At 43.1% G+C, this 23,502-nt stretch overlaps 1 protein-coding gene across 2 annotated transcripts in view; it reads left to right on the top strand.

The window, feature by feature from the left end:
* The window catches only part of suclg2 (succinate-CoA ligase GDP-forming subunit beta), a 473,504-nt gene that overhangs the window by 22,365 nt on the left and 427,637 nt on the right, over positions 1–23,502 (top strand). The window contains exon 2 of one of the 2 annotated variants that reach the window (XM_038810601.1): positions 8,454–8,462. The exons of the other annotated variant lie outside the window; for it this stretch is intronic. Coding sequence (XP_038666529.1) covers positions 8,454–8,462 — 9 coding nt within the window. The remainder of the gene's footprint in view (positions 1–8,453; positions 8,463–23,502) is intronic. 2 annotated transcript variants of the gene reach the window in all.

Below are 23,502 nucleotides of genomic sequence, written 5' to 3'. Positions count from 1 at the left end.
TGATCCAGAGCAACTTGACCATCAATCACCCACTCACCCTGAATGCTATTCATCCTTAAAAACCTGAGACCCTTTTGAGGATACTTAAATCAGGACTTGGACAGGTGGAGTTCTGAACTAATAGACTTTCCTTATGCCTGATCCCAAGGTCATTGGAATTCATAGTTTTATTTCTATTGGTTATAAAGTTAACTAGCTAGTAAATATAAAATATTGTCAAGTCTGATGCCAATATGTTAAATCTGATTTCTGCAATAAATTATGTACAAAATTAAGAGCTAAATGCAAAATTTATTTAGCCACGTTATTCCAGTATTAGATGCAGAAAATTATCTTGACTGATGAACACAGGTGGTAAATTACAATTTGGGGACAGAATATTGGTAAGAGTGACAACAGTCTCTGCATATGTAAATAGTACAGCAACTGGAGGCGAGGAGCATATGTGCGCTTAAATGCAAATATCCAAAGGTTGCTGTCTAAGTGCTCCCCCAACTTTCCCCAACTTTCATTCAGGAATTTGATGTATTTGTCCACTAATTGCACATTAAACCTGCCAAGAAAAGTTACATCCAAAGCATAAGTATGCTGCCACAGGAAATTCTGACCTAACATGCTCTTCCTGCTTAGAGCTATATTTGAAGCACTAACTCCCGTTGGTGATTTTATCCCAATTACACTGAAGTAGTGTGCCAGTGTCAGGGTATAAAAAAAAACAGGGTATCACCTTTATTCTCTGTTTAGGTCAATCCAATACATTTTTCTCTGATTTACAAGGCAACAGAAAAGTCTTTGTTAGAGTGTATGTTTTTATACATACCTTGATCTTTTTATTTTAGAATTTTAAAGTACTTTTTGGAAATAGTATTTAGAATCATACACTACATGTAAAGTAGGCCCTAAAGTAAGGTTGGATGGGACAGAGTTAGAGGCATATGAGCTGGTGGATGATGTGCTGCTGTTGCAGATTTACTTGCGAAATCGACTGGCATTTTATACAGGAATTTTGCAAATTTGTTGCAAGAAAATACAATTCATCAGAAAGCTACTGTTGGGAATCTCAATTGTTTCAATTTTGCAGTGAATACACTGAGAAACAGGAGGTATAACCTTGGTTAATTTTATGTCACTAGCAGTACAACTCCTGTTGTGTGTTTTTGACAAGGTGCAAAACCCTTGTGTGTCTTTGAGCTGCTGTTAGGTTAGGTTGGTTAATTGATAAAATAGGGCATGGCCAGCTTGGATCTTTTGATTGTGCTTTCAGCTGTCTAGGCCCTCAGCTCTAGATTTTCCTTCCTAATCTCTCTCCACCTCCCTCTGCTCTTTTAAGGCTCCTCTTAAAATCTAGTTTGACAAGAACTTTCAATCACCCATCTTGTGTTCAGACTCAGTTTCGGACTGATTTTGCATCTCTGGAACATTTTGAGAAGTTTTTCTATGTTTCAGGAGCTATACAAGTGCAAGCATTATTGTCGAGAACGTACAAATGAATGTGAGATCATGAGAGATTGTGTAATGATAAATGTGACTGTTGAATATCATTACTAATGCCTGTTTTACTTGCTTAGAACAGGAAAGCATTTGTACAATTAGTATGACTGAAGTATGTATAGCGCTACATTTTGTTAGGACTATTTGTAACAGTTACAAAGGTTACTGTGAATCCCATTACTCCTGGTTACTCTTCAGCATTCAATCTTGTGGGAAAATAGCCTATTAAACCCAAACTGTACACCATTCATCAAATAGTCAAACTTAATATTTTTAAAGATGTGCCTTAAAGCTTGAAAAATAACAAAAACTGCATGTTAGAAAATCTTTGCAAACCCTCTTTGTCGCATAGTGTGGTAAATCACTGTCCAGGTTAGCATGGTCAGGGCAGGAAGTTATTGGTCTAATTTCTGTCTTCTACTGAGTTAGCCGGTCTAAATTGGACTGTGATGAAAATGGTATAATTTGGTGTCTTCTCCTGTACGAAAGAAGAAAATAATATGCCAGCTTCCCATCAAACGATTGCTTTACAGCATGCATGCACTAAATTGTAGCATGCATGCAGTAAATTGTATGTGAGCCCATCAAACGATGTACTTGTTTGTGATGCAAATCATGGTTCACTGATCTGCTGACCCTCTTTAACTCATGGTTGAAGAACATTGGTGTGGAACAGGCACTGTAGAGATTCCATCCTTGTGTACCTTGCCCAAGCACCTCTAGAATATTTATATAAGTATGCATATTTATATATGGAAGCAAACTTTGTACAGACGTGTTGAGCAGTCAGGCCTACTCGCATTTAACTTCTTTGTTCATCATGTATTTCTGACCTGTGTGCCACATTGTAACGTAAGAGAGGCAAACTCTATGCTCCAAGGGTCAGGATCTGACTATTTATGGATCCTATTGGAGTTATGGATGCTTGGACCTTTTCCAGTTGGACAGGCAACCGAATCAATGGTAGAAAGGACAATAATAAGGGAGAGAAGTCTTTGGAGGTCATAACTCGCCAAGTGCTGGCATCAATATAATAATACCAATATATATATATCACATGGGTCTTGACAAATGCCATTTGTGATGTAATGAATATTAGGGCTGTCAAGTGATTTGAAAAAAAATTAATCAGCATTAATCTCGTGATTAAAAATTGTAATTTGTTAATCATGATTTTAATTACACATTTAATGGATATAATTACTGCAACCATCTTTTTCAAGTTTGTTTTATACATATAAAAAGTTGGAACAGAATTTTTTTTAATTCATGCGGTATTATTTCTAACTACAGTATTAGTAAATGAAGGAGTAACTGGAAAAAGTTAAATTGCAACTTTTAATCACAAGATTAATGCAGATTATTATATTTTTGAATGCTGGCCATCCCTAATATCTATTGCATCACAAATGACATACAAAGCCCATGTGATAGACTTAAAGGATGCAATCTAACCAAAATAAAACAAAGCGCATTCTGGGTGGGACTAGTGGGGCCATTCCCGACGATGGTAGCGCCGGGAACGACCCTGCTATCTAACAGCACTTTGCCTTGTCTTTGTGCCCCGGTGGAGAACGCTCTCTGAGGCTGCACTTTGCGACATTTCCTGTCGCAGGAGATCAGGATGCCATTTTTACATAGCGCCTCGATCTCTCAACCCCTGGATCCTCTCAACGCCCCAACCCACCTGTTGGGGAGTCCTCGAGCTCCTCCATCACATACTGGCAGAGCACTCACGGGCCTGATCCCTGGCATGGGCTCAATATCAGCTTGGCAACTTAGCACTGCCAGCCTGGAGCCTGACATTGATCTTGCCAGCCTGGCAGTGCCACTTGGGACACCTTGGCAGTGCCAGACTGGCACCTGGGTGGCACTGCCAAGGTGTCCACCTGGCACAGTCACGGTGACAGGTTGGCAGTGGCAAGATGCCCAGGTGGCACCAGCAGTGCCAGGGTATTACCCTGCCTGGAGGCTGACCACTCTGGAGGCCTCCGATCACCTGGGAGACTCCCCCAGGTACCATTCCGCCTGGTCCCCGTTGGTGGGGACCAGTTCTGAACAGTGCTTGGCTGGGGTTTCTTTGGCGAGGCCGATAGATGCTGGGTGGCTGATTGATCCAGTGTCAGCATGGCTAAGTGGGTTCTTAATTCACTTATCCATGTGAGACTGGGTCCCATCCATTATGGGACTTTGAAACCTTGGTTAATGTTTAACCATCTCCAAAATCCAGACCAGGAATATACATCCTTCATCCAAACCAAGGGGAAGAAGTGGAGGTTATGTCACAAGAGCCTCCCCACCCAATAAATAAAAAGCTGCTAGAACCTGTGATATTGCCGTTGATCTTCCATCAACAAAACAGCAGCATAACTGTAGCTCTTTGTGTGCTTCTCATATCATGGAAGTCATCGCTGCTGGAAAAGTGGACAGCTTCAACATGCTAACCTCTCTGAAGGAATACACGGTTGGAAGTAGGATGCTGGACTCTTTTTTTTTTTTGTCGCCGTTGCCCAGCATCTCTTTCTTTCGCTTATCCCTATTTTATTGTGTGATTGGGGCTCCGTAGCGACACCCCTCCCCATTTTTATTGTGTTTAAAATAAACTAACCCTCTGATTTGACCCTATCTTGAGTTTGCTGTGGGGTTATTAATAGATAATTGGATCACTCTAAAACTACAAGGTTGGGGAAAATACACCACCACTTCTAAGGAAGAAATGAAAAATCAAAACACCTTTCTGTTTGTGGTTGGGTGGTGAGGGGAGAAATCTGGGCTGTTTTAAATTAAACTCTCCTGTCCACAACAGTGTGTTTATGTAGGTATGGGACTTAATCAGAGAGCTGTGATTTCTAAAGGCTGCTCTCCTTTGTTACTGCCCTCTCTACTGTTTCCTATTAATAAATGAAAAAATAATTGGAAATACGATCACATTTTCATAGTGGAAAATAAAATCTAAGGTCTGTTAAATGGTAGCATTGTCGTGGCCCATTGCACACCTCGGCCATTATGTCTCAATCTCTGCTCTTTGCCTGAATATTTTAATGCCAGCAGTTTATTTTTACAAAGAAGTGGTGACAACGGGATATTTTATATTTAACTTTTAACTCCAGAATTGACCTTGTATTAGCTATGTTTTGCATGTTACTGATGTGAAAATATTTTGACAGTTGTGCTGGTTCTCGGTCCAGGCTTTTTTTTTGAGGATCATAACGCTTCAGCGATTCTTCATGTAAATCAGATTTTCATTTGCCAGTAACATGCTTTTCTGTAATGATATTTAGAGTGTTTATCTGGCAAAGAGATCCTTTGTCATTTATTCTAAAATATTAATAATTAGCGGTTTGTAATTTTCACTGAAGTTGAATTTTTGGTTATCAGAAAGTAGAGTGTCAAAAATGTGGACGTAGAAGCCATTTAATTGCACCAAACAGAAACAAGAAACCATAATAAGAATGAAACTGAATGGACCATCTGGCAGTGACGTAGATGTGGACTTGTTAAAGGCACAGCCGGGCTAGTCAACCTTGCAAAATCCTCCAATCTAACATCTGGGGACTTATGCTGGAATTGGGAAAGCTATCTCACAGACTGGTTAGACAGCAGCCTGACATTGACATTATCACAAGTTCTTATCTTTTAGCCAACATCCCAACTGCTCAATCATCATCTTACATATATCCTGCCCAATAGAACGGCAGGACCATCAGAGGTGTTGGCACAGTGTAATACAGTTAGGATAGAGTGGCCCTGGAAGTCCTCAAATTGACTGAGGGATCCCAACATATCTGATGGCATTGGATCAATTGTTCCCAAGGAAATCTGCTGTTTACCACTTACAACCCTTCCTCAGTTGATGAATCAGTACCCGTCCATGTTGAACACCAGTTGGAAGTCACACTGAGGGTAGAAAAGAGACACAAATGTACTCTGGGTAAATAATATTTGAACAGTTTTCAATAAATAATTTAAAGAAAGTAAGACACTACTTATTGCTGAATGTTACTCAGAAATGCAGCAGTTCAATTTTACTTTGGAAAGGAACTAAATTACATTAATTTGACTCGAAGATTATTGCTGCACTCAACAGTTCCCTGCCTGACATAGCTGGAGTTATTTGAAGCATCTTCATTTACTATGGACAAAATCAAAGCCATTATCCTCAGCTCCCACAAATGCATATGGGTCCCTTTTGTTGACTCCAGACTGCCGTCTGAAGCTAAATCCCACAGTTATACATTTTGCTGTACAGGTGGACTTTGAGACCTGCTTGCTTCGTTGATATTGTTTCTAATTCATGATTAATGCTGTCCTTTGTCTGCAGAATATAGTGTGTCTCTAGATTTCTGCTGCAATACGAATTAATTCACGCTTTCTATGTTTGGAGTTAAATTTATTTAACACCTTTACTAGCCTCCATGATTCAAAGAAGAATGCAGGGGGCATACCAGGAGCAGCACCAGGCATAGCCAAAAATGAGGTACCAACCTGGTGAAGCCACAACACAGTGCTTGTATGCATGCCCGACATTGGAAGTACCACTTGATAGATAGACAAATGATCCAATAACCAATAGATCAGACCTATGCTCTGCAGTTCTGCTGTATCTGGACGTGAATGGTGGTGGCTAATTAAACAACTGACTAACAATAACCAAAAATACCCCCATTTATGGAAAAGAAAAAGGCTGAAGCGTTTGCAAACAACTTCAGCCAGAAGTGTCAAGTGAATGGTCCATCTCGATCTCCTTCCCTGGCCCCAGCATTACAGAAGCCAGTCTTCAACCAATCTGACTCACTCCATGTGATATCAAGAAATTACTGAAGACATTTGATGCTGCAAAGACTCTGGGCCCTATTAATATTCCAGCAATCGTACTGAAGACTTGTGCTCTTGAACTAGCTGTGTCGCTAGCCTGTGACAACACTGGCGTCTACCAGGCAATGTAAAAAAAGTGCAGGAATATGCCCTGTTCATGAACTTCAGCAGTTCAAGAAAGTGGCTCAGCACCACCTTCTCAAGAGGCAATGGGGAAGGGCAACAAATGATCATCCAGCCATCGATGCTCACATCCTGTGAAAGAATAAATTAAAAAAAACTTTCCACAAACTCATAGACCCATTAAGAATGCTAATGCTGCTGTCCCCTCTTGCAAAATAGAAATCTAGTCCCCATTTGTTCTTGCCCTTGTTAAGATCCATAGACTCTTGTAACCCAATGAATTTATTTGGTTTCTCATTCTTGCCTTAAATCTTCTCATGATATTACCTCATCCTGCCTTGCAACTGCTGCAACTATACGCATCTCATTTACCTTTGACCCTTTCAATTCCTCATTCTCTGTTTTGCCACTGGGCACCCCTTTCTGGGAGCCCCTTAATACCTCTGCCATTCACCGTTTAACTTTCAGAAGCCTGTTTGACTATGCTGTCTATCCTGAACACACTTTCCTCACCTTTCTCACTTGTGCTTGATGTCCGCTCTCTGGTCTCACCTTTTATGTTGTACATTTAGGACTAGGATAAAAACCATAGACATGCACTTTTGTAATACTGTTAATCTTCAAAGTGTTTTGAGAATCGCACCTGCACAGTTTTTTATTCACCAATATAGGGTGTCCGTGTTATTTTTTATGTTTTTTTTAGACAGACGTTGCTGAATTATGAATTGCATTAGAACATCTCAATTTATTATGTTCCTTTTGAACAAATATGACAAATTAACGGTAGATTATTTTTTCGGACCATAACCGTTGTCAGAATTTTTAAAGTTCTTTGTTACTATGTGAGTTCTATAATTATACTATATTAATAATACTGTCTTCATGGCATTTATTGTTGCAGCATATTTTACAGTTAGTGAAGTTTGGGACAACATTTGATAGTCTGTTAAGAGATTCTGCATCACTCATTCTCATTTAGCACTCTGGAGATATTTATTTTGCGGTGGCGAGTAAGTCAGATTTGGGGACGCGTGTTTCATAATCTGAGCTTGAGCTCAAACTAAGGATCACTTATTAGGAGTGAGAGAAAGTAGGTGAGTATGGAGTGGTTGCAGCTTGTACTGTGAGGAATAATGGAGGGGGACAGAATGGAACTGAGTCATTGGGGCTGGCAACAGCAAATGTAATCCCTTTCTTCATCAAGGAATATAACTAATGCAAGGAACTAATTTAGCCTAATGTCAATAGTGAAGAACATGCTGGAATCTTTGCCAAAAAAAATCAGGTAACAAAACATCAGGGATGGAAAGTGAAATAAAATGGTCAGCCTGGCTTCCTAAATGATCACATTTAACCAAAGTTGCTGAATTCTTTGAAGAAATAACAGTAGAAATGGTAATGGAATGGAAAAGCAGAACACTGTGAATGCTTGAAACCTGAAATTAAAAACAAAGTGCTGGAAGTGCTTAGCAGGTCTGGAGATAGAAAACCGATGCAGACAGATTGCTGAGTATTTATTTACTGCATGTTTTCCTTTCGGGCAGTGCAATTAATGTACTATATATGAATTTTCAGAAGGCTTTGACTCATGACAACGGTCAAGATGTGTGGAGTGAGGACAAGATAGAATGGGAGACATGATGGTACACTGGTTAGTACTGCTACCTCACAGCACCAGGGATCCGTGTTCAATTCCCGCCTTGGGTGACTGTCTGCCTGTAGTTTGCACGTTCTCCCCATGTCTGCGTGGGTTTCCTCTGGGTGTTCTGGTTTCCTCCCACAATCGAAAGATGTGCAGTTTAGATGGGGTGACTGGATAGGGTGGGGGAATGGGCCTAGGCAGGGCGTTCTTTCAGAATTGATGGGCCGAATAGCCTCCTTCTGCACTGCAGGGATTACATGAATTGAGAAACAGCTATAAAAAGATAGAAGTTATGGGAAGTTCCTTTGAGTGCTAAAAGGTTGAATTGCGATCTTTGCTGGGATCACTAGTGTTTATCCTATAAATAAATTATATGTTTCAGAAACTAAAGGTACAGTACTGGAATTTGCAGATAATGCCAAATTGGATGCGTAGCTAATAATACGAAGACTGCACTCAAATATAAGAGAACATAAAGAAGCTTGCAGAGTGGATGGAGAAATGACAAATAAAATTCAATATAATGAATTGTGAGATGGTTCATTTAAGATTTGGAGGGATAAAAAGGCTACTTATTTCATAGAAGACAAAGAAGTGCATAGGGTAAAATAACATTGAGATATGGGAATACTGATACATTAATTACTAAAAAGATCATTATTATTGCAGATAAAGTATTGAAGTTTATTTCTGAGGAATAGAACATAATGAGGCCATTTTTATTTCATGGAATGTGAGCATCACTGGCACGACTCACATTTATTGCCCTCCCTAATTGACCTTGAGAAAGCATTGCTGAGTCGCTTTTTTGAACCGATGCAGATAAACCCACAGTGCTTAGTCAACCATCTCCCACTTCAGCATATCTGTTGCTGAAACCCTCGACCATGCTTCTGCCACTTCTAGGCTTGACTGTTTCAGTGCTTCCTTGGCTGATCTCCAATCTGAATGCTCTGGAAACTTCAGCTTATTCAAAGCTCACCTTTGCACTCGTATCCCATACAAAATCTTGCTTGTGTGTCAATACTGTCCTTGCTGACCTACATAGAGTCTCTGTCCTCTAATGCCTCCAATGTAAAGTTCATATCCTCGTGTTTAAATCCATTCATTGCCTTGACCCCTGACACCTACAACCCCATAACCTCCTCCATCTCTAGAACCTCCCCGGAATGCTTCTTTCTTTTGGCCTTTGTGCATCCCCCACTCTCTTCGCCACACCATTGGTGAGCATGCCTTTAGCAGTTTAGGCAGTATACCCACCCTAATTTACTCTGTCGCCTTTTAACGCCCCCTCCTTAAAACCTACTATGTTGAAGCTTTTGGTCACCCATCTCAATATCTCTTTCTGTATCAATTCCTCTTTGATTAAACCTCTGTAAAGTGCCTTTCAATGTTTTTCTACCTTAATGGAACTATATAATTGCAAGTTGTGATTAGCACATTAATATTTTAGCCTTGGGAGACATATTCCAAACAAATGTTTGACTTTTAAAAATTGTTAATAAAGTAAAAACTTCTGCACAAACCAGGTTAACCTGTCGTATTGTGGAATATTATTGTCTTTTTTTTAGCTGATTTATTGTGTGAAGTACAATCAATAGTAAACAGATGAACAAGGTGATGTGACTAATTCTTACACACAGCTGCCTTTCAACAATTTCTGGACAATTTATTTAATACCATAAATATAATATATATATAATGTTTCCTGTAAAGCAACACCAGTTTCTTTTCTCTCTCTAATTTCTAGCTACGTCACAGAGAAACATACTATGGCATATTAATTATAGCCAGCCTCTTGCCGATGCTATTCTAAACCTGGCTGCAAGAAGGTGTATGACATTCCCCTGAGGTGACTGTCATCCTGACTTTCTCTCAGTATGAAATGCTGGGCACCAACCCTTGGATCTTGAGTGTGAGATTGCATCTTCTCACTCCATGATAGCATAATGCGAACAGCCGGGTTTATCCTTCTCACTCCATGATAGCATAATGCGAACAGCCGGGTTTATCCAACGTTGAGCCATTTTATTAATTCAGGAGTTAACTTGGAAGCTACTTTTATTCATCGTTGTTCAAGTGGTCCTCATTTAGCCAGAACTGTTTCTCAATTTTTCACACATTTGGTATGTAATGAATGGAGGCAAAAGATGCTTGCAACTATATTTTAATGTCAGAATAATCTGAATAAATGTGGGAGCAGTTATTCAGGCTTGTGTTGTATATCATGTGGTGTGCTAGAAAATTTGAGGCACTGCATGTATGCAAGGAAGATCCTAATTGGAAATTTGTAGGATTGGGCCTATGCTCTTTATAAGCAAAAATGTTGAATTTATTTGCATATCTAATTGAAAATATAATCCCTCTTTTACAACAAATCAATAAAGCATTTTCTTTTTTAATGGAATGAGTGAATTAGGTTGATGGTATTGTTGGAATCTCTTGTTGAAGGCTAAAATCATATATGGTACAATAGAATGGTTAATCTAAAAAATGTAATGGTCCAATACATTTCAGTTGACACTCAATTAATGAAAAGGTCACAAACAGCTTATTAAATAACAAAAAATGAATACAGCTTTGTACACTTTTCTCTTATAAATTTAATGTGTGTTTTGGGTGTTGTTCAAAATGCAATGGCTCTATGACAAATAAAATTGTTATTGGGTCATGGTGGTGTAGTGGCAGAAATTATTTTCCCTCTGGCATTCCTCTAATAAATTCTGATTATATCACATTGCTAAGTGAAGTGCCCTGTAAATTAATTGTTTGGATGACACAGTGCTTTAATCTGCTTAAATTGGCCCTGTGTTTTAAATACAGATTTTATAATCACTTTTATTTTGTAACTTATTTTGAAGTATAAGTTTAAAGCACTTTAGATGGCAAGGCATAGGTCTCAGTGAAATTGCTTATTTGCTTGTGGACAGAGCTGCTGTTTTCTTATTACAGTGAGGGATGAACTTTTTTCTACTTCAAAATTGTTTCACATTCGATTTGAAATGGTTGAGCACAAACACTGGTCTTCTCTTTAATTGCTCTATCAGTGTCGTCTGTATTCTGTACTTTTCATTATTGACAATTTGAATAATGTGGTTAAAAGTTTAACTTGTTCATTACACCATGCCATTTTATGATTCATATTTGACAGGCTGGGTTCATTCTATGCAAGTGGAATAACAATGATCTGTGAACACTTTGGAATAGTGGAAAGGATGCTATTCGCTTTTTCATTTTTAAAAAAGTTTTTCAATTAAGTGGCAATTTAGCGTGGCTAATCCACCTATCCTCCACATCTTTGGGTTGTGGGGGGTGAGATCCATTCAGATAACAGATTAGATTTTTCAATGGGCAAGATTTTCTCAGAAATCAGCAAAGGCAGATGGCTAGTGTGAAAAGTGGCTTTGAGCCCACCAGCTGCAATGGTGGCTTCACTTGCCATACAGTGCAGCACCTCGTGCCAAAATGTTTTATCCACAGGTTCCACACAATATTGCTGGCTGGGAGGTCTCTAATTCACCCGCCTCACTATCACCTCAGCACTGCAATCATCAGAGCATCATATTTAAAGTCTCCCCCAGCACACAGCTGCCAGCCTTTGCAGGTCACTGGGAAGTGACCTCTGCCAGGAATCTGCCCTGAAGTTCTCCGCCTCCCGAGAGAGACTCCTTGATGCTATTGAGGCCTGCCGCTATACCATCTGCCCACGCTCAGTATGGAAACCTCGCAGCAAGGTGACAAAGCCAGCATGAGAGGCGGTAGCAGCAGTGGTCAGACCCAGTACCCTGCAGAAGAGGACAGCCATCCAGTGCGGGGAGAGGATGAATGATTTCCATTCTGCCAAGGTAAGTCACTCATCATTCTCACAGTCACACACCTATCATACATCCACAGGGATCTCACTCACTGCCAGCCTCAATGGATACCTCCACTTGCTTTCCCACACACATTTTCAACTCCCCTGTCCTCATCATTTTGCTTGTCCCACTCACCATCCACACATGCCAGGCATCCTTATCTGTCCTGGCACACATCCTGCTTAAACACTCTATCTGTCTCCGTGTAGGAAATATTGACCCACAACAAGAGGGTCAGACCACAGACTGGCGGAGGGATGCCAGAGCTGAAGATACTCATGGACTTCAAGGACAGAGCCACCCAGGTGACTGGGGAGAACGTCGACAACTGCTGTGCCGATGATGAGTTGAAGGCAATAAACCAAGTGAGGATCCAGCGCAGCAACATCCATCAAGCTACAATGCTGTCAGTCATGTTTCCTGTTTTTCAGGCGCCGGCCATGCACTGGGTAAAAGCAAATTACTGTGGATGCTGGAATCTGAAACCAAAGAGAAATGCTGGAAAATCTCAGCAGTTCTGGCACCATCTGTAGGGAGAGAAAAGAGCTAACGTTTTGAGTTCAAATGACCCTTTGTCAAAGCTGCCATGCAAATACCTTTGCCATGCACTGATGAACTCCTTTCTTTCGCAGGCACATCTTGGATGTAGCCAAAGGAGTCCACCAGCCAGGTCCTCTACTCCAGCCCCCAAAGCAGCATAGAGGAGGGATTTACAGAACCTGAAATAGAAGAACCGTCATGGCGCTCACCCACATACTCCACCAGTGCAGGCAGAGACACATCTCAGTGGAACCTAGTTCCAGCCTTAGGGTCACAATCTGGTGAGCACTGCACACTTTCAGATCCATGGCAGGGACATAATAATAATCGTTATTGTCACAAGTAGGCTTACATTAACACTGCAATGAAGTTACTGTGAAAAGCCCCTGGTCGCTATAATCTGGCGCCAGTTCAGGTACACAGAGGGAGAATTCAGAATGCCCAAACTACCTAACAACACGTCTTTCGGGACTTATGGGAGGAAACCGGAGCACCCGAAGGGAAACCAACGCAGACACAGGGAGAACGTGCAGACTCTTTATAGACAGTGACCCAAGCCAGGAATAGAACCCAGGACCTTGGCACTGTGAAGCCACAGTGCCGTCCCCAGGGTGCACTTGGCGGAATGCTGAAGGCCAGGAATCTGCTGAGTTACCATCAGCTGATGAGCCTCTGGAATCAGTTGCTGAAGCTCCAAAGGCAAACTGGGAAAGTCGGGAAGGGACGTCTGATACACGCATCAGATTGAAAGACTGCATGGAGGAGTCTGTCCACCTTATGTCTGATGCGATTGTATTGACACTGCAATGCAATAAGGTCAACATCGCTATAGTGGCAGCCGCCTTGGAGAGCTTGGTGCAAGACCTCGGTGCTGTACTGCTGCAAGACATCCATTCCATGGTGCAGGCGCTTGCTAGGATTCATCAGTGCCAATACTAGAGGATGGCAGAGCTTCCTGAGGTCACTCCAGCTGCTCCTCTATATCAAGCGAGACGTAAGGGGCCTTTGAGTACCCATAAGGAGGAGGATCAGCTAGCGCACATCCCGGGGCCATCAAACCAGGTAACTCTGGGAGTGTCCCGTCCATCCAATTCCCCTCTTCCTCTGACTGCTTCAGCTCCACAAAAGAAGGAGGATCACACTGCCACACAGCAGGACTCTGAAAGGTGGGACTCCCCAGATGTTGATCCGTCGGAGGATGCTCGCCAAGGTCATCACAGACAACAGGGCGTGGCAGAGAGCAGGCTGCCTCCACCTCCAGACATAGGGATGTTGGGGATGCACCAAGATGTAGCTGCAGGGCTAGAAAGGTTAAGAAGCTCTAGTTGCACAGTATGGCCACGGGTGTTAAACACGTACTTAACATTCACCGTTGCAAATAAATTCCCACTGATTGCACCCTTTCTGTGACTCTTTGGTCTGATGAGTTGTGATCCAGTAATTCCGACCTGAAAACTTGATTCCTGCACAGTCAGGGCTCAGTCCAGGGCTTCCTCTTATGTGCTTTGTGCAAGGTTCCCAGCACATTGGCGGTATCCCTTCAGAGTGACTGAACACATCAGCCATGCCTGTATCCCGTGGGGAATTAGATGTCTCCCACAACGTACAGGGCTAGCATCACTCATTCCAGTTATTGTGCTCTCTGCACCTTTTGAAGTGAAGTTGGCCCCTCAGTCAGACTGGAAAGCAATGCTCACGGAAACAGTGTGAAGATAATGGGAGGTCCTCACGAGATATCCTCATCATCCCCTCACCCTCCACAAATCTAGTGGCAGTGACCTCCTCGGCCTCAGACCCTTCAAAGTCCATGGCAGAAACGTGCTGCTGTTCCATCTCCTCCTCAGACAGTTCCTACCTCCCCCATGTTGCAGTCTGAGATTGTGCAGGGCACAGCAGGTGACAATACTGCATGGCACACTCTGTGGGCTATACTGCAGGGCTCCCCCAGACTGGTCCAGGCACTGGAACCTCATGTTCAACATCCCCATAATCTGTGCCACGAAGGGCGAGTTGCAGCATGAACCTTATTGTATTTTGATTCAGCTTCACTCTGGCCTTTGCTCAGGCTTCATCAGGCAACAGGATCGCCCTTATCCTCGAGTAGCTAACCCTGCATCCTATTGGACCCTGAAACATGTCAAGGATCTGAGAGTGGCTCAAAATATAGGAATCATGCACACTTCCTGGGACTCGAGAACATACCTGCATATCTGATTTGTGTGGTCACAGATCAGCTGAACATCGGCGAGTAGATCCTTGCGGTTCAAGCATTCACTGCTTGATGCCCCAGAAATCTTGAGTGTCACATGAGTGTAGTCGATGGCACCCTCACCTTTGGATAACTGAGATTTTGTGCAAAACCAATCGCTCTTGCATCCTGACTTGCTCGATCCAGATCGAAATGGACAAAGTTGTGTGCCCTTGCGAAGATAGTGGGGTGCATTTGTGTGCGGAAGCTTATGAAATCCTGTAGAGGTCATCTGTGGAGCCCTGGAAGGGTCACTGGTGTAAAATTGAGTGTCGCTGTAACCTTCAGTGACACTGGTAGTGGATGTCCCCAGAGTGGTGCCAAATCCTGCTGAAGAAGGCAGATGTGACCAACCAGTTCCCTGGACATGTGTAGTCTTCGGCGACACTGGTTCCCGGACATCTGCAGGTATGTTAGATCCTGAGTCTGGTGAGGCACATCCAAGTGACTGCTTTCTGGGGTTCATCCTCTGCGGAGCAGGCTCTGCCACCCCTTTCTCTTCACAGTTCTGCTTCTGCCTTTGGCCAGCCAGGCACCTTCATAGACATTGTCTTCTCTCTTGCCAATAGGTGTGAAGAATGACGGTGAGATCATCAGGTTCCATGTTCCGTCCATTTTCCTCACTGCAGAATCAAAGAGAAAGATTTGACGGTTAACATTTGTCTTCCAAAGATCATTCCATGTCCATTCATCGTCTGGTGCTGCCTCTGAAAGTCCACCGACTCCTGTCCTGGCCACCAAATTGATGCCCAGTTCTTTCTTTGCATTCTGCTTTGGCAACGTCCCACAACTCCCTTCCCCCACCTCTCATGACGGAGTGGCCACAGCTTTACTGCATCCTGAGTTCTCATCACAGTCCCAGGCACTGTCCAAAGTTTTATTTCGAAGGCCTTGCACTCAACCTGATCTATGGGAAACACTTGTCAGTACGCACCTCAGCACACAGCCAGCGATTAGGAATACACTCCTTGGGCAGTGTGCCATTGCAAACTCTCAAAATGGTATATAGTTGCTTGCCAATGAGCCAACAGTATAGGCACACCCTGGTTGTCAGGGATTTTCAAAGTTCGTGCCAAGGGTAAAATGCTGAGGAGTAATCAGTGGCATTCACGTACAAAAGTGGTGCTTGATTGGGCATAATTGCGTGACTAATTTGGTGCCAGACATGTCAATTGACGACAGTCTCTTATTAAATTTTTTTTTTTTAAAGAGTACCCAATTCATTTTTTTTTCCTACTAAGGGGCAATTTAGCGTGACCAATCCAACTACCCTGCACATCTTTTGGGTTGTTGGGACGAAACCCACGTAAACATGGGGAGAATGTGCAAACTCCACACGGACAGTGACCCAGAGCCGGAATCGAACCTGGGACCTCGGCGCCGTGAGGCCGCAGTGCTAACGCACTGTGCCACCGTGCTGCCCTATAGCTGGACAGTCTCAGCTGCAATGGAGTACTCATCACCAATATGCCTTCTCATTAGCAATGCAGAAGGCATCTTCGAAATGGTGCTTTTCACACTTGACAGACAACCACTGGCACCTTGTGGTTGCTTTTTCCACCTGCTTTCCCCTTGCCACCAGTCTCCTCCAAGTCTCCCGGTAACCTTCCAGTGCTGCTCCAGCCTCCCTAGAGTGCTACCCATGGCACCCCCTGAATATGCAGAGTTGCTCTGCGAGTGCCTGCGGTCATCTCCAAGCTTACCACAGAGATGTGCTTAACTGGTACATGCCTTTTGAAGCCAGTCATTATTTGTGCCGTTCTGACATCGTGTCTCCGAGGCTGGAGTTTTTGACAGGAGGGGTATGACTGTGGCGTATGGGCCCGAGAATGAGTTCCACATGTATTATAATGAAATTCCTGATTTAAACGGTGAGAAACATGTCCCACCACTGATGTGGGAAGGGGATGAACGCAGCAAGCTTTCACATTGTCGGAAAACGTGATTTTGGACGTCTTGCAATATTTTCTTCACCTGTCCACGGGCGTGAATGGGAGCGGAAAATCCTGGCGGATGTGTTAATTTAATATTGTTTGTTAAACAATAGATATCTACACAATTTGTATTCATTGAGTACTTATAGAAGGTGGTTTCTGGCCACTATAATGAGCCACAGTCATCCTTCGGTATGCAGATGGAAACAAAATATGATTTTTCCAGTGGGAATAAAACTGGTAACAGGGAAAGGATATAGCTTTGTATGACACAGTTCTTTCAATAAAACATGTTAGGCGGCCATGGCTATTTCTGTCCACTGTCCCCATTAATGAGCTGTGCTATTACAAAGATGTGACATTTTCACCACTTCGCTCTTGCATTAAAAATTAGTCTTCAGAAGATGTAAATTAGTACATTGGGAGGAAAATTGAAAGATTGATTTAACGTTTTAAAATAATCTTACTATCTCTTGAAAGAAGAGGGCAGATGAGAAAAAATACTGCGCAGTACTTATTGTGATCTGGAACACGTGAAAGCAGATTCAGTAGTAACTTTCAAAAGAGATTGGATATGTACTTGAAAAGGAAAAGTGCAGAGCTATGGGGAAAGAGCAGGGGGGTGGGACTGACAGGTTAGCTCTTTCAAAGACTTGGCACAGCAAAATGGGCTTTTAAAAAGATTATTTCATGGAATGTAGTATTTACTGACGAAGCCATTATTTATTGTCCTGCTCATTGTCCTAAGCTGCCACCTTGAATTACTGAAGTCCATTTGGTGTAGATACACCCACAGTGCTATTAGAAAAGGAATGGAAGGATTTTGATCCAGTAACATTGAAGGAACTGCGATATAGTTCCAAGTCATAGTGATGTGTGACTTGGATGGGACTTGCAGGTGGTGATCCCATGCAACTACTGCCCTTGTCCTTCCATACGGTAGAGGTCTGGGATTTGGAAGGTGCTGGTGAAGGAGCCTTGGGTGAGTTGCCTCAGTGCATCTTTGAGATGGTACACACCATTATCAATGCACAGTAGCAGCAGAGAGACTAAATGTTGAAGGTGGTGGATGGGGTGCCAATAGGGTGGATGGTCATTGCCTGGCACTTGTGAGGCATGAATGTTACTTGTCATGTCACAACGCCCTGGACGGTGCGCAGTCAAATCCTGCCTCACTTGACTGGGAGTTGCAACACAAATGAGATTAGATGCTATTTTAAAATACGTGACGTTCTTGGCTGAACCCAGTGAACTGCAGACACCAAGTTTGTATCTTTAACACAAATAACCTTTTATTATGTATAGTATTATAATTACACTAGCAGAAAAATGTAACTGACTATCTGAAGTGCCTTTCCAAGTAATTACCTTCACTATCTCGAGACACACACACAGACAAATAGTACAGAGGGGAAAGGATGATTGATAGGTAAATAAAATGTTAATAAAAATAAAAGGATATTGGATGCACTGGAATGTGTAATGTCTTTCTGGAGTTCGGGCTTTCGTTTTGGTACCTACTTCTAGGCTTGAGATCGTTTTTGTAGTTTCAGGATTAGTTGAAGTTTACAGAAAAGATGTGCCAGGCATTCACTGGTTTTAGAACAATAAAGCAGTTCTTTACTTCAGCAGTGAGAGAGAGCGAAACTGTCCTTGTCACTAAACACTTCTATCAAGTTCTCTCAGAAAGCATCACGCAGAAACCAATCATTGACTGTTGTCAGGCAGAACACTGTCCCTGGCCAACCCACCTGCTGCCAGCCAACCAATCAAACCAAATTCTTCCTGTGCTGATTCCTAAGATCCACTCGGTGCCAACACGTCTGGTTTCTCCTCTCCAAAATATAAAACCTGGAACAATGTCCTGACAAGCAGGCTGCATCAGCTTGAGTCCTCTGCTTAAAGGCACATTCTGATTATGGGTTGTCGGACCAAAAAAAACCAAATAGGATAAAAGAAAATTGGAATAAGAAAATAAACAGGAATGACTCTGACATCACTTATCAGCTCACACCTGAATGTTGTCCATGTCTTGTTGCATATGGACACAGACTGCTTCAGTATCTGAGGAGATGTGAATGGTGAGGGAATATTGTGCAATCATCAGTATAGTCACTTCTGAACTGACGATGGAGGGAAGGTTATGATGAAGCAATTGAAAATTATTGGGCCTGGGACGCATTCTTGAGGAACTCCTGCAAAGATGATTGACCTCCAACAACCACAAACATCTCCCTTTCTGCTGAGTATGACACCAATCAGTGGAGAGTTTTCCCCTGATTCCCATTGACTCCAGTTTTGTTTGGGTTCCTTGATGAATTATTTTCTTCTGTACTCTGATTCTGTTCAATGGTAAGAATGAAAATAGAAAAAAATAAAAGACTTAGAGCAGTGGTGGGCAAACCGTGGCCTATCTAGGTTATAAAATATTTAATTTTGAGGCTACGTTCTGACTATTTAGGCAAAGAACTTTATTTTTCTTCTCTATAACTTATTTTCATCAACTAGCACACCCCATCTCTATTTTTGAAACGTTTCTTTATGCTTGAAAAGTGAACATGTTCTTTCAGCAAGTTGTCTTCGGCAGGAGGGGGGCATGGGTAGATAAGTGAGAGAGGGGGCATGGAAATGAGGTGAAGGAAGGGAGCATGAGTGGATGAAGGAGGTGGGGCATGGATCGGTGAAGGGTGGGGTTGGGAAGGTGGGGGTAGGTGAAGGGGGGATAAATGAGGGGACATGGGTGGGTGAAAAGGCTGGATGGGGTGAAGGAGGAAGAATGGGGTTGGGAAGGAGGAGGGCATGGGTAAGTGAAGGTGAGTGAGGTGTGAAGAAAGTGGGCATGGATGAGTGAAAGATGGATTGGATAAAGGAAGGGAAATGGAGTGGTGAATGAGGGTGTCCTTATGAGGGAAATGGAGGGTAAATGAGGGAGTGATGCAAGATGGGGTGAGGGAGGGGGAATGGGGTTGGGAAGAGGGGGGCATGGGTAGGAGAAGGTGTGAGGAGGGAGGCATGGGTGGGTGAAAGGGATTGATGGGGTGAAGGAGCGGCAATAGTGTGATGAAGGAGGTTGGGCAGGGAGTGAGGAGAGGGAGAATGGGGTGGTGAAGGAGAGTGGGCAGGAATTGAGAGGGAGAATGGGATGGTAAAGGAGGGTGGGCAGGGTGTGAGGGAGGGGGGTGGGGAGTGACTGAGAGGCGATGGGATGGAGGGGGTTAAATGCAGCTATTCTGGTTTTTGTTGCTGTGAGCTGGGATTTACAGGTGTGCACCTCCCACCCACGTGACAGCTGTTGACGCTGATTCTAACTCCTAAATGCTGGGTGCCAATTCCTGCTGTGCTCCCATTAGGCATCATGGATGGGTCTCCCCTTGATGTCATACTGACACCCCTCACTGTGCAGATGCTTGGCCACATGCAGCATGGGTAATATAGTTCTGGACTTGTGAATGTCTCCATAACGCCTGTGCAGAACTGAGAGTTGCAATGTATCAGAAGTCCCACCTCCTCAATTATGCTTAGTTGGGAATAGTGATTGACTTTCCAACTGTGGACAGGTTTTCAATATACATCTGTACCTTATTGGCTGTGAGTGACATGAATCCGAGAACCTGCATTTTGGATCTTCCTTCCATTAAGGCTCTGTGCTCGGGCATGGTATGTTTAATTGTAAATCTGCCCCTGGAGCTACCCTGATTCCTATCCCAGCATGACTATTTTGCGTTTTGATGTGAAGAATGCAGTAATTGTAATTACCTTTGATTTAAGGAACTACATAACTTATATGGGGCCTGATGCAGAACAATTTCAAAATCTCTTCCCAATAAATTTTAAGTACTCACTTCATTTTTTCCCCCAATAAACGGGCAATTTAGCGTGGCTATTCCACCTACCCCACACATCTCTAAATTGTGGGGGTGAGACCCACACAGACATGGGAGAATGTGCAAACTCCACATGGGCAGTGACCCGGGGCCAGAACAGTGCTAACCATTGCGCCGCTGGGCCGCGCTTTCCCAAGTGTTTTTAATGTGTTTCATCACATTTGTGGATTTTGAATATTTGAGTTTGTACCAACTTTTGAGGGTTGATTCCTCAAATTACACATTCGGATCATTGCAGCCAGTGCACAGAGATGGGATGTGGTTTTCAGAATGAGTTGCTTATTTACGTACCATTTAACAGGGAAACAGGCTATATTAGTTGACATCTTGGTTGATGCTCACCAGTAAATGAGTCTTTTCACAATTAGTTGTATCCATCAATTTGCTTCAATGCCTTTACACTGTCTCATGACGGCTTATTCTGACCCAGCGTGTCTTTACTTCTGGCTAAGAAGTTGGGCATTATATTAGTCCCTATGTCATTGTGCATTTACGCTGGGAATCCAGAGGCTAAAACATTACTATTTTGTTACACTACACTTTTGTTGGTTTGGTAAAATATTATTTTCACCATGCTTGTCTCAAAATTACACAGTAATTCCGAAAGTGCTGCGGTGACTTTGATCACTTGCGACCTTCAGCTTTACGTTCTGTTTAATCAGACTACAAGCTAACAGCATAATCCAACAGTGATCCAACAGTACCTGCCCTTCATAGGTCACTATCATCATCATGACGTTTTCTTCTGATTTGGAATAACTGTTTTCTGAGCAGAGAACACGTGGATCGCAATATATGAAGATATCCAAGCAAATGTTCATTGAGTTCTCCTACAGCCCTCCTCACCCACTCCCTATCTCATTTTGGATTCTGGCATAATCTACATAATAAATGATTAAATTATAATTCTTACCATTAATCATCGTTGAATTTCTGGCTACTCTCATATTCCAATCTTCTTAAAGCTGAAGACATCCAAAATTGTCTTGCAGTGTGCTTAGAACAAAGAAAAGTACAGCACAGGAACAGGCCCTTCGGCTCCAAGCCTGTGCCGACCATGGTGCCCGTCTAAACTAAAATCTCTACGCTTCAAAGAACAAAGAAGCACCAAGTCTCACTCACCCATCAACTCTGTGTACTCGCTGACCTATGTTGACTTCTGATAGCACAATCTGAATTCTAAAATTGCCATTCTTATTTTCAAATCCCTCTATGGCCTCGTAACCTTGAAATTGCACTTCAAACCCTCCATATTATTTGCACTCCTTCCAGTCTGGCTCCTTTTAGTGACTCCATGATTGGTGATGATGCCTTCAGGTGCCAAGCGTTGAAGCTAAGGAATTTAATCACTAAACCTCTCCATCTCTTGTTCCTAAATTTCAGTGACTACACTTCTAAAGTACTGTAGTGGCTGGTCAAGCACTTTGAGATGCTGAAACATCATGAAAAATGCCAAATATAGGCAAGTCCAGCTTTTTTAGCTTAGCTTAGCTCATTGGCCAAGCTTTGGGTCATCTGTCCTTATTCTTACGCGGTTAAGTAAAGTTGTTTTTCACACGGCATGGTAGCACAGTGGGTCCCAGGTTCGATTCCCGACTTGGGCCACTGTCTGTTCAGAGTCTGCACGTTCTCCCTGTGTCTGCGTGCGTTTCCTCTGGATGCTCCGGTTTCCTCCCACAGACCAAAGATGTGCAGGTTAGGTGGATTGGCTATGCTAGAGTGCCCTTGGCGTCACAAAAACGGTTCGGTGGGCTTACGGGGTTAGGGTGGAGATGTGGGCTTAAGTGGGGTGCTCTTTCCAAGGGCCGATGCAGACTCAATGGGCCGAATGGCTTCCTTCTGCACTGTAAGTTCTGCAATGATCCTGTGAAGCACCTAGGGATGTTTTACCATGTTTTTTTTAAAGATACTTATTCCAAACATAAACAATAACAACACATTCCAACTTAATTAAGTTAACAGTTTGTACATGTTTCCCCTTTTAATCCCCTCCCTCCCCATGCCCCACGATCAACAGCTCCCCTAAGATCATCATGAACAGTCTCCACCATACCTCAAAGCTCTCTTCAGACCCCTTTACGGCAAATTTAATATTTTCCAACCGGATAAATTTTTACAGGTCTCCCAGCCAAGCCACAAACCCCAGTGGCGTATCTGACCTCCAATTCAAAAGAATCCGCCGCCGGATATCAAAGATGCGAAGGCCTCAACATCGGCCCCTTCCCCCCCAGCAGCTCCAGCACGTCCAAAACCCAAAGGTCGCCACCATGGAGTCTGGCCTCACCTCGGCTCCCACTATCCTTGATAAGGTCCTAAACACTGCTTCCCAGAATCACTCCCAACTTCAAAACATATGAGCGTGATTCGCTGGCCCCTGCCTGCACTTTTCACATCCATCTGCTATTTCTGGGAAGAATCCACTCATCTGAGCCTGAGTCACGTGTACCCTGTGACCACTTTAAACTGATTGAAGCTCATTCTAGCACAGGAGGAAGTTGAGTTCACTCGCCACATTGTTTCACGCCATAGCCCCTATCTGATGTCCCTCAACAACTCCCCCTCCCACTTCCGTTTAATCCTTTCCACCAGCACCTTACCCTGCTCCCTGATACTTCCCTCCCTCACCTCATCTGGGAGCAGCAGTTTTTCCAGCAGCGTGTACTCTGGTACTTGGGGAATTGTTGGCAGCTCCTTGCACGCAAAGTCCCGCACCTGCCAGTACCTAAACTCTTGGTAACTCACTCCCCCTTGGTAACTCACTCCCCCTTGGTAACTCAAACCTCTCCCGCAGCATCAATCCAAACCAGGGAACTTCCCCTCCAAGAACATATTCCTGACCCGCAGCAACCACTCCTTCTTCCACCACCTATCCATCCCCTCCCGGCTTCACTTGTGGTTCCCATACAGTGGTGTCAGCACCGACGTGAGCCAATTTAAAGTGCCTCCTCAACTGATTTCAGATTTTAAT

The sequence above is a fragment of the Scyliorhinus canicula genome, chromosome 11 (assembly GCF_902713615.1).
Source record: "Scyliorhinus canicula chromosome 11, sScyCan1.1, whole genome shotgun sequence".
NCBI classification, from domain to species: domain Eukaryota; kingdom Metazoa; phylum Chordata; class Chondrichthyes; order Carcharhiniformes; family Scyliorhinidae; genus Scyliorhinus; species Scyliorhinus canicula.
This window is presented reverse-complemented; position numbering and strand designations above follow the sequence as displayed.